Source organism: Cervus canadensis, chromosome 6 (genome assembly GCF_019320065.1).
Source record: "Cervus canadensis isolate Bull #8, Minnesota chromosome 6, ASM1932006v1, whole genome shotgun sequence".
NCBI classification, from domain to species: domain Eukaryota; kingdom Metazoa; phylum Chordata; class Mammalia; order Artiodactyla; family Cervidae; genus Cervus; species Cervus canadensis.
In genome coordinates this window covers 18,921,956-18,938,754 of record NC_057391.1, presented here as the reverse complement: position 1 = coordinate 18,938,754, position 16,799 = coordinate 18,921,956, and the positions used below count along the sequence as shown (strand labels likewise).

General features: G+C 36.5%; 1 protein-coding gene across 2 annotated transcripts in view; it reads right to left on the bottom strand.

The window, feature by feature from the left end:
* The window catches only part of REC114 (REC114 meiotic recombination protein), a 108,655-nt gene that overhangs the window by 64,733 nt on the left and 27,123 nt on the right, over positions 1–16,799 (bottom strand). For both annotated transcript variants that reach the window (XM_043471025.1, XM_043471026.1), the window contains exon 3: positions 12,991–13,080. In XM_043471025.1, coding sequence (XP_043326960.1) covers positions 12,991–13,080 — 90 coding nt within the window. The remainder of the gene's footprint in view (positions 1–12,990; positions 13,081–16,799) is intronic.

Sequence of the window (16,799 nt, the reverse complement as noted above, 5' to 3'; positions counted from 1 at the left end):
CACAAAAATTAAAAAAAGAATTTTTTTAACCTTATAGTACATTGAAAAGCACAGCAGTACAGTACAATAGCTGGCACAGAGGGGCTGGCATCACGTGAACAGGCAAGAAGAGTCACTGACTGGAGGAATGAGACAAGGTGGGAGATGGCAGAGCTGAAGCATCCTCAGCACTAGGAGCTGGGGCGGGGGGGCAGCGAGCTGTGATTTCACTCATTCCTGATGTTGATGCAACACACATGTGCATCTTTGGAAGTTCACAACTTGAAGGTTCATATGTAGCGGACTTATTGTAGTGGAAGTCCTAGCCTGATCAGTTAGGCAACAAAAAGAAAAAGGCATCCATCTTGGAAAGGAAGAAGTAAAAAATTATCTCTGTTGGCAGATGACATGATATTGTATAGAAAACCCTCAAGACTCCACCAAAAAACTAGTAAATTAATCCAATAAAGCTGGAGGATACAAAATCAGCATATAAAAATTTGCTCATTTCTATATGCTAATAATAAACTACCAGAAAAAGAAATTACAAAACTCATTTACAATTGCATCAAAAAGAATAAAATACCTAGGAATAAACTGAACCAAGGAGGTTAAAGACATGTATACTGAAAACTGTAAGACATTAATGTAAAAGAACACATAAATAATGCAAAGAGTCCATGCTCATGGATTGAAAGAACCAAAAGTGTTAAAATGTCCACAGTACAAAAAGCAATCTACATATTCAATTCAATCCCTATCAAAATTCTAGTGGCATTTTTTATTTAAGTAGAACAAACAATCTCCAAATTTTAATGGAACCACAAAATACCCTGAATAGCCAAAGCAATCTTGAGAAAGAAGGTCAAAGCTAGAGGCACCATGCACCTTGATTTTGAACTATACTACAAAGCTATAATAATTAAACAGTATGATATTGGCATAAAAAAGATACATAGATCAATGGAACAGAATAGTAAGCTCAGAAACAAACCCAGCATATATGATCAGCTAATTTACCACACGCCCTGGAGAAGGAAATAGCAACCCACTCCAGTATTCATGCCTGGAAACTCCCATGGACCAAGGAGCCTGGGGGCTACAGTCCATGGCGTCGGAAAGGGTCAGACACGACTGAACGACTTCACTTTCAATTTACCACAAACGAGCCAAGAATACACAATGGGGAAAGGACAGTCCCTTTAATAATTGGTGTTTGGAAAACTGGACAGCCACATGCAAAAGAATGAAACTGGACCACTATTTTACACCATAAACAAAAAATAACTTAAAATGGATTAAAGACTTGAATATAAGGCCTGATACCATAAAACTCCAAGAAGAAAACAGATATTTATAGTAAGCTCCTTGACAAAGGTCTTGGTGATAATTTTTTGAATCTGACATCAAAAGCAAAAGCAACAAAAGTAAAAATAAACAAGTATGGCTATATCATCAAACTAAAAAGCTTCTTCACAACAAAGGAAACCATCAACAAAATGAAAAGGTAACATACTAATAGGAGAAAATATTTGCAAATCATGCATCTAATAAAGGTTAATACCCAAACATATAAAGAACTCCTACAACTCAATAGCAAAAAACCCCAAACAATCTCATTAAGAAATAAGCAGAGATCTGAACAGAAATATTTCCCAAGAGGACATACAGATGGCCAACAGGTATATTAAATGACTCCCAACAATACTAATCAATAGGAAAATGCAAATCAAAACCACAGTGAGGTATCAACTCATACCTGTTAGAATGTCTATAATGAAAAAGACAAGAAATAACAAGTGTTAGCAATGATGTGGAGAAAAGGAAACCTTTGTGCACTGTTGGTGGAAGTGTGAATTGATGAGGAGAACACTATGGAGTTTCCTCAAAAATCTAAAAATAGAATTTTAAAATTAAAAATAGAAGCATATGCTTCAGCAATCCCACAGAGTACTTTTTTGAAGAAAATTAAAATTCTATCTTGAAAAAGACATATGTACCCCATGTTCACTGCAGCATTATTTTTAACAGCCAAGATATGGAAACAACCTCAAGTGTCCATCAACGAATTAATAAAGAAGATGTGGTTTACATATACAATGGACTATTACTCAGTCCATAAAATAAATGAAATCTTGTCATGTGACAATGTGAAAGCACCTTGAGGGCATCATGCTAAGTGAATTAATTCAGACCAAGACAAATACTGTATGATCTTACTTATACGTGGAATCTAAAAATAAAAACAAAGGAACAAGCTTATAGATACAGAGACTAAATTAGCAATTGCCAGGGTTGTGAAAGGGATCAAAAGACACAAACTTCCAGTTATAAAATAAGTAAGTCCTGGGGATGCTGACTGATGTTGAAGCTGAAACTCTAATACTTTGGCCACCAGATGTGAAGAGATGACTCATCTGAAAAGGCCCTGATGCTGGGAAAGATTGAAGGCAGGAGAAGGGGACGACAGAGGATCAGATAGTTGGATGACATCACTGACTCAATGGATATGAGTTTGAGTAAACTCTGGGAGCTGGTGATGGACAGGGAGGCCTGGCATGCTGCAGGCCATGGGGTCGCAAAGAGTCAGACACGACTGAGCGACTAAACTGAACCAAAGTCCTGGGGGTGAAAGGTATACCGAGGTGACAATAGTTAATAATAAAGACAGTTGCCAACTTATGATGATTCAATTTAACAATTTGACTTTATGATGGTACAAAAGCAATATAAATCCAATAAAACTGTACTTTGAATTTTGATCTTTCCCCCCGTGCTACCAATATGCTATACAGTACTCTCTCGTGATGCTTGGCAGCGACAGTAAGCTGAGCTCCCCCAATTACTACTTGATCATGGGGATAAACAACCAATACACTTAAAATCATTCTGTTTTTCACTTTCAGGGCAGATTTCAATAAATTACATGAGATATTCAACACTTTACAAAATATGCTTTGTGTTAGATGATTTTCCCCAGCTGTAGGCAAATGTAAATGTTCTGAGCACATTTAAGATAGGCTAGGCTAAGCTACTGAAATTAAAAGATGTTTGCTCCTTGGAAGAAAGCTATGACTCCTTGGAAGAAAAACTATGACAAACCTAGACAGCATAATAAAAAGCAGAGACATTACTTTGCGGACAAAGGTCCATCTAGTCAAAACTCTGGTTTTTCCAGTAGTTGTGTATGGATGTGAGAGTAGGACCATAAAGAAGGCTGAGCACCAAATAATTGATGCTTTTGAACTGTGGTGTTCGAGAAGACTCTTGAGAGTCCCTTGGACAGCAAGGAGATCAAACCAGTGAATCCTAAACCCTGCATATTTATTGGAAGGACTGATGCTGAAGCTCCGATACTTGGCCACCTGATGTGAAGAGCCAACTCACTGGGTGACCAATGCTGGGAAAGACTGAAGGCAGGAGAAGGGGACAACACAGGATGAGATGATTGGATGGCATCACTGACTCAATGGACATGAGTTTAAGCAAGCTCCAGGAGATGGTGAAGGACAGGGAAGCCTGGCGTGCTGCAGTCCATGGGTCACAAAGAGTTGGACATGACTGAGTGGCTGAACAACAACAAAGCTAAGCCATGATGTTTAGTAGGCCAGGTGATTAAATCAATTTTTTAAATTAATATTTTAAATTTATGATGGGTTTATCAGGACATAATCACATATTAACGAAGATCTGTGCTATACTGCATATTCAAAAGTTACTATAATAGACTAGATCTTAAAAGTTCTCATCATAAGAAAAAAAATTTGTTAACTATGGAAGGTTTGGATGTTAACTAGATTACTGTGGTGATCATTTTGCAATGTACACAAATATTGAACCACTGTATGCCTGTAACTAATAATGGTATATGTCAATTATACATACTACAATTAAAAAAAAAAACAAGAAAATAGCAACCGTTAGTGAGGATGTAGAGATACTGGAACTTTGTGCACTGTTGATGGGAGTGTAAAATATGGTAGCCACTGTGGGAAAAAAGTAAGGTAGTTCCTCAAAAAATAGAATTACCCTATGTTCCAGTAACCCTTCTGGGTATATACCCAAAAGAATTGAAATCAGCGTCTCAAAGAAATATTTATACACCCATGTTCATAGCAGCATTACTCACAATAGGCAAAAGGTGGAAACAAACCTAGTGTCCATCAACAGAAAAATGGATAAAAAACATGTGGTATATACATGCAATGGAATATTATTCAGCCTTAAAAAAGAAGAAAATTCTGACACACACTTTAACTAAATGAATCTTGAGGACACTGTATTCAGTGACATAAGCCAGTCACAAAATGACAAACACTGTATGATTCTACTTGCATGAGGCAGCTAGAGTAGTCACATTCAGAGACAGAAAGTAGACTGGTTGTTGCCAGGGGCTCAGCTGGGAGAGGAGCGATGAGCTATTTAATGAGTGTGGAGTTTCACTTTTTCAAGATGAATTCTGGAGACAGACATAGGTGATGACTGCACAAAATGTGAAAGTACTTCATTTACACTTAAAAATGGTGAAGAGGTTAAGTTTCATGTGTGTGTAATTTATCAGGATTAAAGACAGTTTTAAAGCCCACAATATGTAAGAGAGAATCTGTTCAAAATCCCAGATTGGAAAGGGGTAGCCTAAAGATGGAGCCAAGGTCTCCCAGCCCTTTGGTTGTAGCAACCCTTTGAAATAAATAACAACAGAATGGCCTAGTGGTGGTTCTGCATGGAGTCTTTTGGCAATAATGTTCTTACATGGATGCAGTTGCTAATTTAACAGGCAAAATGGAAACCTATGGTACTACTGTACCAAGCTACAGTTTAATCTGAAGCATTAAGTTCCCATGGACCTCACAGGAGGTGGTAAAGAACTATGAAGTTTTAGGGAAATCAAATCTAAATAGCTGCCCAGGTCCAAGCAGAGAGCCCAAAACCTGTTTGGATTTCGATAAAATAACATCACAGAGGGAGCTGTTACCAAGCCTGAGCAATTAATCTTTCTGAAAAAAGTGACTTTGTACTTTCTCGGGATTGGGGGGTGGGGGTGGTTGTGCAGCTTCTATAAAATTTGATAGTATAAATACAGCACATTTTAATCCATGCCAATAATTAGATTCTCATACTAAAATGGAAGTGGCTAAAACTTTCCATGGCTATCCTGTCCCTACCTTTTATGGGAAAAATGCTAAAAATATATCACAATCCAGATTAGTATGAAGGGAGAGGGCATGTAAATGTAATACCAACACAAAATTGCAACTGAAATGTGCTATAATCTAAAAATGTTTCCTCTTCTATGTGTTGGTTCTTGTGGAATCCAGAAAATACTGACTACACTGCATAAACTGACAAAACTGTCCCTTGATTTAGGGGCAAAATGTTTTTTAAGTGTTGTGGTTCAGTTGCTAAGTTGTGTCTGACTCTTTGTGACCCCCTCTCCAAGGACTGCAGCACACCAGGCTTCTCTGTCCTTCACTATCTCCAGAGTTTGCTACAATTCATGTCCATTGAGTTGGTAATGCAGTTTAACCATCTCATCCTCTGCTGCCCTCTTCTCCTTGTGCCTTCACTCTTTCTCAGCATCAAGATCTTTTCCAAAAAGATTTTAAAAATGTGTGCTTTTATTTTATCACACACATACACATAATCTAAAAATAAAATTTCTATAATAAACATTGACCTGTAAGAACTAAATATTTTTAAAGTTGTTAACATCAACAGAACTAAAAAAGGAAAAAAACGTCTCAATAGATAAAGAAACATCACTCAGCAAAATTCAACTCCTATTCATGACTGAAAACTCTCAGCAACCTGAAACAGAAGGTAACTTCCCCAATCTCATAAAGGGTGATTGACAAAAACCCTACAGCTAACACTATGCTTACTGGTGAAGACTGAAGGCTTTTCTCCCAAGACCAGGAACAAGACAAGGGTGCCAACTCCCACTATTTCTATTCAACATCATAAAGGATACCCCACTCAGTGCAATCCTGGGGGGAAACAGCAGGGAGGTGGGCAGAGTATGTAGACTGAAAGGAGGAATGTACAACTGTCTATTCAGACAACAGATCACCTATGTAGAAAAAACTACAAAACACCTACAAAAAAAGCTGAAGAATAAATGAATTCAGCCAAGATCACAGGATATAAGGTCAACATGAAAAAATTCAAATATATTTTTACTCATTAGCAACAAATTATTAGACATTGAGATTTTTAAAATTCTATTTTAACCTAACTATAAAGTATTTGTGGACAAATTTAACTAAATATGTATAAGACCTATTGTGAAAACTACAAATTCACTGCTGAGAGAGTTTATGAATAAATGGAATAAATAAAAGATATAAATAAATGGAGAGTTATAACATGTTCATGGGTCAGAAGACTCTATTAAGATGTCAATTCTCCCCAAGATGATTTATAGATTCAAAGGAATTCCAATCAAAAACCCAGCAGGCTTTTTTGCAGGAAGGCGGACTCTAAAATTTAAACAGAAATGCAAGTAACAGAACAACTTAGAGAAAGAACATGGAGGAATTACATTACTAATTTCAAAAATTACAACAAAGCTAAAGTAATCAAGACAGTATGTTATTGGAGTAAGAATAGACATTTAGGTCAACAGAAGAGAAAAGAAAGTCTAGAAATAGACCCACATATACACAGCAGACCAATTTTTTAAAAAGGTGCCAAGGTAATTTCAATGACAAATAGACTTTGCAATAAATGATGCTGGGACAATTGTTATATATGTGTGAAAAAATTAACCCAGACCCTTATCCCTCACTATATATTAAACATTAATTCAAAGGTTCCAGAAGTAGGTTCCCTAAGATCCATGATTATGTTCCATAACAGTAGTTTTCAATACAATATTGCTTTAATTGAAGAGAAGAAAGGATACTATACAAAATAATAATAAACATTAATGTTATGTTACAACAAATAATGGACTATACGTCTAAATGTAAGGGCTAAAATCATAAAATTTCCAGAAGAAAACATAGAAAAATATCATCACAATCTCAGAGTAGATGGAAATTTCTTACATAGCATACAAAGAAAAAAAAAACAGGACTTTGTTAAAATTTTAGGCTTTGGCTCATCAAAAGACACTGTTAAGAAATGAAAAGGTAAGTCACAGACTGGATGAAATATTTGCAGAACCCACTTCTGATAAAACAGCTATCATCAGAATAAGAACTGAGAAATGCAAATCAAAACTACCATGAGATATCACCTCACATCAGTCAGAATTGCCATTGTCAAAAAATCTACAAACAAATACTGGAGAGGGTGGGGAGAAAAGGGGACCCTCTGACACTGTTGGTGACAACACAAATTGGTACAGCCACTATGGAGAGCAGTATGGAGGTTCCTTAGAAAACTAAAAATAGAGCTACCAAATGATCTAGCAATCGCACTCCTGAACATATATCCAGAGAACATGGTTTGAAAGGATACATGCACCATAATGTGCACTGCAGCACTGATTACAAATAGCCAAGACATGGAAGCAACCCATAAGTCCACTGACAGATAAAGGGGATGTGGTACGTATGCACAATGGAATAAAAGAATGAAAATCAGCCACTGAAAGAAGAAATCACACTATTTGCAGCAACACAGATGGTGGACCTGGAGATAATCATACTAAGTGAAGTCAGACAGAGAAGACAAATACCGTATGATATCACTTACATGCAGAATGTAAAAAAATGATACATGTGAATTTGTTTACAAAACATAAACATACTCACAGACTTGGGAAAAACTTACGGTTACCAGGGGGGAACTGTGGCAGGGAGAGGCAGATTGGGAGTTTGGGATTGGCATGTCCTCACCGCTACATTTAGAACAGATAACCAACAAGGACCTACTGTATAGCACAGGGGATGCTGCTCAATATTGTATAACAACCTAAAATGGGAAAAGAATCTGAAAAAGGAATAGATGATATATATGGATAACTGAATAACTTTGCTGTACCCCTGAAACTAACACAACATTGTTAATCAACTATCTCCGATATAAAATTTTAAAAAAGAAATGCAAAAAAAGGAACAAATAAGAACTTATAATTCAGTATGAAAAGACAAACAGTTCAATTAAACATGGTAATAAGATAGAAACAAGACACTTCAATAAAATACACAGATGGAAAAAAAAAATACACAGATGGTAAATACACACAAAAAGATGGTCAATTTCATTAGCCTTTAAGGAAATTAAAATTAAAACCACCATGAGATACCACTACATATGTACAAGAACAGTTAAAATAGTTAAACTTGACAATACCAAGTGTCGGTGAGGACATGGAACAACCAGAACCCTCATACACTGCTTGTAGGAATGCAACTCTGAAAAACAGCTTTGCAGTTTCTCATAAAGTTAAACACAGATGTACCATATGATCCAGCAACAGTTCCTCTCTTGGGAATTTACTAAAGAAAAATGAAAAAAAAAAAGGCTGTATGCAAATGTTTATACCAGCATCATTCATAATAGTAAAAAAAATGGAAACAACGCAATGTCTATCAAAAATCAAATGGATAAACAAATTCTGTTATCCACATAACAGAATACTATTCAGTAACGAAAAGAATGAACGATATGGATGACTTTCAAAAGTATTATACTAAGTGCAAGAAGCTGGACACAAAAGGACTACATATTGTATGATTTTATTTATATGAAATTCTAGAAAAGGCAAATCTATGGTGACAGAAAGCAGATCAGTGGTTTTGCTAGATACCAATGCTGGGCAGAAGGAACGAGTTATAAGGACACACAAGGAAACTTTCTGTATTAACTGAAATGTCCTATATCATGATCGTGTGGTAGTTATACAAATATATATGCTTATCAAAACACATCAACTGAACACTCAAAATTAGTGAATTTTATTTTATGTAAATTATAACTTAATAAAGGTATCTTTTAAAAAAGTGTTTAAAGAAGATTTTTAAAAATATTAACCAAGTTATACACGTATGTGCAACATGTACCAAGCTGTAGACATCTCAACAGTGATGTCTTAGAATTTTATAAACTTGGGTCTTGTTACTGCCGTGCAAAAATCATTCCATGTATGATGTAAAGTTTGTAACAACAACTACTATTGGTGCAAAAGAATGGAGCAGAGATAAGAACAGGATGGGACCCTATGTCTGAGGAAGTCAAACAGCATTAATGTCACCATTCAGCAAAGATCCATGATACTGACAAGGAGAATTAGTTTGTGCTCGACATCCATCAGTTCATCATCTGGAATATCCTACTTTCGAAGTTAAACAAGAAATCTTGTCTCTTGGCAACTGATACAAGCCCTAATAGCGGCAGATAAAGCACAACTGTCCAAGTAGTGCTACAATTTTAAAAGTAACAAGGAACACAAAGATGCCTTTGCAGGTCATCTCGCATTCAAAGATAAAGCTATCTTCCACTAGAGTGGAGGGATGAATTGTCACAGCATACAACTGTGGGATGCTGCCATAACAGAACATGTAAGAGATTCACTAAAAATTCATATCTTTTAAATATATTTGATCTATTTATTACTGCTTGTCCCCACTAGAACAATGACACTCCATCATGACAGGGATTTTTGTTTTTGCTGTTCACTGCTGTATTCCTAGCATCTAGAACAATGCCCAGCATACAGTAATTGCTCAATAAACATTTGTTAAATGAATATATTACGCCTATGTAGTCAGTAAATATCTATACAAATTTATTATGTCAATATAGATACCAATCACAGCTAATTGATGTAATAGCCTTCTCTTACATTTCTTTTCTTGTACAATTTCTTTGACTGGAAATTAATAACTATCTTGTTTCTTTACTCATTTTGTTTCTAAATACCAATTCAAACATAAACTTTCAACCTACAAATAATAAATACTGTAGAGGATGTGGGGAAAAGGGAACACTCCTGCACTGTTGGTGAGAATGTAAAGTGGTACAGCCACTATGGAAAACAATATAGAGATTCCTTAAAAAACTAAAAATAGTTATCATATGATCCAGCAATCACACTCCTGGGCATATATCCAGAAAAGATGAAAACTTTAATTTGAAAAGATGTATGTACACCAGTGGTCATAGCAACACTATTTGCAACAGCCAAGACATGAAAACAACCTAAACGTCCATTGACACATGAATGGATAAAGATCTGGTACGCCCAATGGATGTTACTTGGCCCATACAAAGAATGAATTTTTTCCATTTGCAGCAACATGACTAGACATAAAAGTTATCATACCAAGTGAAGTAAGTCAGATAGAGAAAGACAATTAAATGAATTTATTCACAAAACAGACAGACACTAACAGACACAGAAAACAAACTTTTGGTTACGAAAGGTGAAGGGGGAGAGAAGGATAAATTAGGAGTACGAGATTAGCATATACACACTACCACATTTAAAACAGAAAAGCAACAAGGATTTACTGCATAGCACAGGGAACTATATTCATTATCTTGTAATAACCTGTAATGGGAAGATAATCTGAAAAATATATATATAACTGAATCACTTTGTCATATACCTGAAACTAACATGATACTGTAAATCAAGTGTGCTTCAATTTTAAAAAAATGAACTTTCAAACAAGGAGAGTTTTATTTCTCCTTTATATTTTTCTTTATTCCATAAGTTTTCTACAGTATGTCTGTGTTTATGTGTATTCAGAATAAAAAACATTTTTAATGTTATGCATTTTTATAAAATTAGAGCTTTTGGAAAACAATATTTTAAATGTTAATAAATACATATCTATCAATAATTACTTTAAATTTCAATGAACTAAGTGCTCCAATAAAAGATACAGAGTGGCAGGCTGGATATAAAATAAAAGCCTACAATATGTTGCCTATTAGAGACCCATTTTAGGGTGAAGGAAACCCATAGATTGAAAGTGAGGAAATAGAAAAAGATATATTTCATGCAAATGGAAATGACAGGAAAGCAGGGGTAGCAATATTCACATCAGACAAAACAGACTTTAAAACAAAGGCCGTTAAAAGACTTAAACATCAGATATGACACCATAAAACTCCTAGAAGACAGCACAGGCAAAATATTCTCTGACATAAATCGTAGCAATGTTTTCTTAGGTCAGTCTCCTAAGGCAATAAAAATAAACAAATGGGACTGAATCAAAGCATTAAAAAATGAAAACACAACCTACGGAGTGGGAGAAAATATTTTCAAATGATGTAACCAACAAGGGCTTAATCTCCAAAATCTACCAACAGATAATATAACTCAACAACAACAAAAAACCAAACGACCCAATTTAAAAACAGACATTTCACCAAAGAAGACAGACAGATAGCCAGACACATGAAAAAGATGCTCAGCATCACTACTTATTAGAGAAATGCCAAAGCAAAACTACAGTGAGGTATCACTTCACACTGGTCAGAATGGCCATCATTAAAAAGTCAACAAATAATAAATGCAAGAGAGAGTGTGGAGTAAAGGGAATCTTCCTGCACTGTTGGTGGGAATGTAAGTTGGTGCAACTACTAAGGAAAACAGTATGGAGGTTCCTCAGAAACCTAAAATATAGAACTACCATATGATCTAGCAATTCTACTAAAGGGTACTTGCACCCCTATGTTCATAGCAGCCAAGACATAACAGAGTATTACTCAGCCATAAGAATGAAATTATGCCATTTGCAGCAACATGGATGAATCTAGAGATTAATATACTAAGTGAAGTAAATCAAATATCATAAATCACTTACATGTTGAATCTAAAATATGATATAAATGAACTTACTTACAAAACAGACTCACAGACATAGAAAACAAACTCATGGTTACCAAATGGGAAAGATGAGAGGATAAATTAGGAGTTTGGGATTAGCAGATAAAACTACAATATATAAAACAGATAAAGAACAAAGATTTATTGTATAGCACAGGGAATTATTAGGTTGGTGCAAAAGTAACTGCAGTTGTGCACTACTGAAATTTGCCATTTGATATTGGAATACATTCTTAAGTAAATGTGGTTATGTTATACATCATTTTAATGTGCATTTCTTGCTTCAAGTTTTTTTGCTAATGACTTACTGAAGTGGAAGTGAAAGTGTTAGTCACTTGGTCATGTCTGACTCTTTGCAACTCCATAGACTGTAGCCTGCCAGGCTCCTCTGTCCAGTGAATTCTCCAGACAAGAATGCTGGCATGGGTGGCCTTTCCCTTCTTCAGGGGATCTTCCTGATCAAGGGATTGAACCTGGGTCTCCTGCATTGTAGGCAGATTCCTTACTGTCTGAGCTACCAGGCAAGTATTCTTGCCTGGAGAATTCCCTGGACAGAGGAGTCTGGTGGGCTACAGTGCATGGTGTAGCAGAGTCGGACATGACTGAGCAACTTTCACTTTCATTTTTCAGTGACTTATTATTTGTTTTTTTTTCTATTTATTTTAGACTATAGAAATGATGTAAGACAAAAAGCAAATTCGAGCAAATTATTTGAGTTCAAAATGGGTTGTAAAACAGCAGAGACAACTTGAAACATCAACAACGCATTTAGCCTGATGCACTGGTGGTTCAAGAAGTTCGGCAAAGGAGATAAGAGCCTTGAAGATGAGAAGCATAGCAGCAGGCCATCAGAAGTCGACAACAACCAACTGAGAGCAAGTCGGTTACTAAACAACAATTCCTCTGCACATGTTCTTTATCTAGAAAACTCTCCATCCATTTCTCTATAAGTCTAAACTGTCTTCAACCCAATCTCCCCAATGAAGAATCCTTTATAATACTGATTAATCTTAACCCTTTGATCCACTTTGACTCCCAAGAAAACCCTAAAATCCCTTTAATGGCAGGAAATACTATGTCTTTTTATTTCTGTTATAGAACATTCAATAAATGCTTAATTTGTTGAACCTGATAAATTTCAATGAGACTGAAGAACCTTAAGGATACAAAATTAATGTTAAGCTTACAAAGAAATATATGCATATTATATGCATAAAACCTACCAACAGTGTCTGTCCTTGGGAAATGAAGAAATGCCCCGATATAACTATGGTGAGAACAAGATGCCCAGATTCTTCACTGGAGTCAAAAACCTTGAAAAAGAAAGAGAAAAATGTATTTAAGATGTTTCTGTTAGTTAGTTCTGATAGTTAAAACCAAACTATCTTCTCACATTGATCTTCCAATCTAAATGTTCCCTTTCAACCTCATTTAATGTGTAATCATTCCCCTATAGTTTCAAGTTTCTCCTCGTACAGGGGTTAATAACCAAGCTTTTTAAAAAATACAACAAAAACCAATATTTTGAAATAACAATACTAAATCAGGAATTGAGAGATATGGTGCCTGAGACAACCACTTTTGAGTTACATTTTAATAAATCATTATCTTTGAGCCTGAATTTCCTTTCTGTAACATGGGAATAATACCTTACAAGTTGTTGTCAGAATACAAGTTGTTGTCTGTTTTTTCAGCCATATACTCCATTTTCATAACCCCTCAAAATCTGGTGTTTTTCTTGAGATGAGATTTAATTTGTAATGTCACTCTTAAAAACAGGGTACCCCAAACTGACCATAATACTCTTGGTGTGATTTCATCATCTCCCATTACTTGCATAATGAAGCCTACTATTTCACATTAATCTTGGGAGGGGTAATCCCACTGAAGAGTGATCCTATCAACAAAACCTCCTGAAACTTCATCATCTATGTTGGTAAATCACACTTTCACTTTCTTCATCTGAACCTAAACATAAGACCATGCATTTACTCTCATTATATTTTATATTGCTAGATATATTCTACAGTTGTGGTAGAGAGCTGAGATAATTAAAGCAAAATAACTCATAGATACTCAAGATTTCCTACTCACTTTTCTCTCAGTTCAGTTCAGTTGCTCAGTTATGTCTGATTCTTTGCGACCCCATGGACTGCAGTACACCAGGCTTCCCTGTCCATCACCAACTCGTAGAGCTTACTCAAACTCATGTCCACTGAGTCAGTGATGCCATCCAATCATCTCATCCTCTGTCGTCCCCTTCTTCTCCTGCCTTCAATCTTTTCCAGCATCAGGGTCTTTTCTAGTGAGTCAATTCTTCACATCAGTGGCCAAAGTATAGGAGTTTCAACTTCAGCATCAGTCCTTATAATGAATTTTCAGGACTGATTTCCTTTAGGATAGACTGGTTGGATCTCCTTGCAGTCCAGGAACATAAAAGAGTCTTCTCCAACATCACAGTTCAAAAACATCAGTTCTTCACCATCAGCTTTCTTTATAGTCCAACTCTTACATCCATACATGACTATTGGAAAAACCATAGCTTTGACTAGATAGACCTTTGTTGGCAAAGTAATGTCTCTGCTTTTTAATATGTTGTCTAGGTTGGTCATAGCTTTCCTTCCAAGAAGCAAGCGTCTTTTAATTTCATGGCTGCAGTCACCATATGCAGTGATTTTGGAGCTCAAGAAAATAAAGTCTGTCACTGTTTCCACTGTTTCCTCATCTATTTGCCATGAAGTGATGGGACTGGAGCCATGATCTTCGCTTTCTGTATGTTAAGTTTTAAGCCAATCTTTTCACTCTCTTCTTTCACTTTCATCAAGAGGCTCTTTAGTTCTTCTTTGCTTTAAGGGTGGTGTCATCTGCATATATGAGGTTGTTGCTATTTCTCCTGGCAATCTTGATTCCAGCTTGTACTTCATCCAGCCCGGCATTTTGCATGATGTACACTGCATATAAGTTAAATAAGCAGGGTGACAATATACAGCCTTGATGTACTCCTTTCCTGATTTGGAACCAGTCTGTTGCTCCAAATCCAGTTCTAACTGTTGCTTCTTAACCTGTATACAGATTTCTCAGGAGGCAGGTCAGGTGTCTGGTATTCCCACCTCTTCAAGAATTTCCCACAGTTTGTTGTGATCCACACAGTCAAAGGCTTTGGCATAGTCAAGAAAGTGGAAGTAGATGTTTTTCTGGAACTCTCTTGCTTTTTCTATGATCCAGTGGATGTTGGCAATTTGATCTCTGGTTCCTCTGCCTTTTCTAAATCCAGCTTGAACATCTGGAAGTTCACAGTTCATGTACTACTGAAGCCTTGCTTGGGGAATTTTGAACATTACTTGCTAGCATGTGAGATGAGGGCAACTGTGCAGTAGTTTGAACATTCTCTGGGATTGCCTTTCTTTGGGATTGGAATGAAAACTGACCTTTTCCAGTCCTGTGGCCATTGCTGAGTTTTCCAAATTTGCTTACATATTGAGTGCAGCATTTTCACAGCATCATCTTTTAGGATTTGAAATAGCTCAACTGGAATTCCATCATCTCCACTAGCTTTGTTCACAGTGATGTTTCTTAAGGCCCACTTGACTTCGCATTCCAGGATGTCTGGCTCTAGGTGAGTGATCACACCATCGTGGTTATCTGGGTCATGAAGATCTTTTTTGTATAGTTCTTCTGTGTATTCTGGCCACCTCTTCTTAATTGCATCTGCTTCTGTTAAGTCCATACCATATCTGTCCTTTACTGAGCCCATCTTTGCATGAAATGTTCCCTTGGTATCTTTAATTTTCATGAAGAGCTCTCTAATCTTTCCCATTCTATTTTTTCCTCTATTTCTTTACTTTGATCACTGAGGAAGGCTTTCTTATCTCTCCTTGCTATTCTTTGGAACTCTGCACTCAAATGGGTATATCTTTCCTTTTCTCCTTTGCCTTTTGCTTCTCTTCTTTTCATAGCTATTTGCAAGGCCTCCTCAGACAACCATTTTGCCTTTTTGCATTTCTTTTTCTTGGGGATGGTCTTCATCACTGCCTCCTGTACAATATCACGAACCTCCGTCCATAGTTCTTCAGGCACTCTGTCTATCAGATCTAGTCCCTTGAATCTATTTGTCACTTCCACTGTATAATCGTAAGGGATTTGATTTAGGTCATGCTTGAATGATCCAGTGGTTTTCCCTACTTTCTTCAATTTAAGTCTGAATTTTGCAATCAGGAGTTCATGATCTGAGCCACAGTCAGCTCCTGGCCTTGTTTTTGCTAACTGTATAGAGCTTCCCCATCTTTGGCTGCAAAGAATATAATCAATCTGATTTCTGTATTGACCATCTGGTGGTGTCCATGTGTAGAGTCTTCTCTTATGTTGCTGGAAGAGGGAGTTTGACCAGTGCATTCTCTTGGCAAACCTCTGTTAGCCTTTGCCCTGCTTCGTTTTGTATTCCAGGGCCAAATCTGCCCATTACTCCAGGTATCTCTTGACTTCCTACTTTTGTATTCCAGTCCCCAATAATGAAAAGGACATCTTTTTAGGTGTTAGTTCTAGAAGGTCTTGTAGGTATTCATAGAACCATTCAACTTCAGCTTCTTCAGCATTACTGGTCGGGGCATAGACTTGGATTACTGTGATACTGAATGGTTTGCCTTGGAAATGAACAGAGATCATTTGTCATTTTTGAGACTGCATCCAAGTAGTGCATTTCAGGCTCTTTTGCTTACTATGATGGCTACTCCATTTCTTCTAAGGGATTCCTGCCCACAGTAGTAGATATAATGGTCATCTGAGTCAAATTCATCCATTCCAGTCCATTTTAGTTCACTGATTCCTAAAACATCGATGTTCACTCTTGCCATCTCCTGTTTGACCACTGCCAATCTGCCTTGATTCATGGACCTAACATTCCAGGTTCCTATGCAATATTGCTCTTTACAGCATCAGACTTTACTTCCATCACCAGTCACACCCGCAATTGGGTATAGTTTTTGCTTTGGCTCCATCTCTTCATTCTTTCTGGAGTTATTTCTCCACCGAGCTC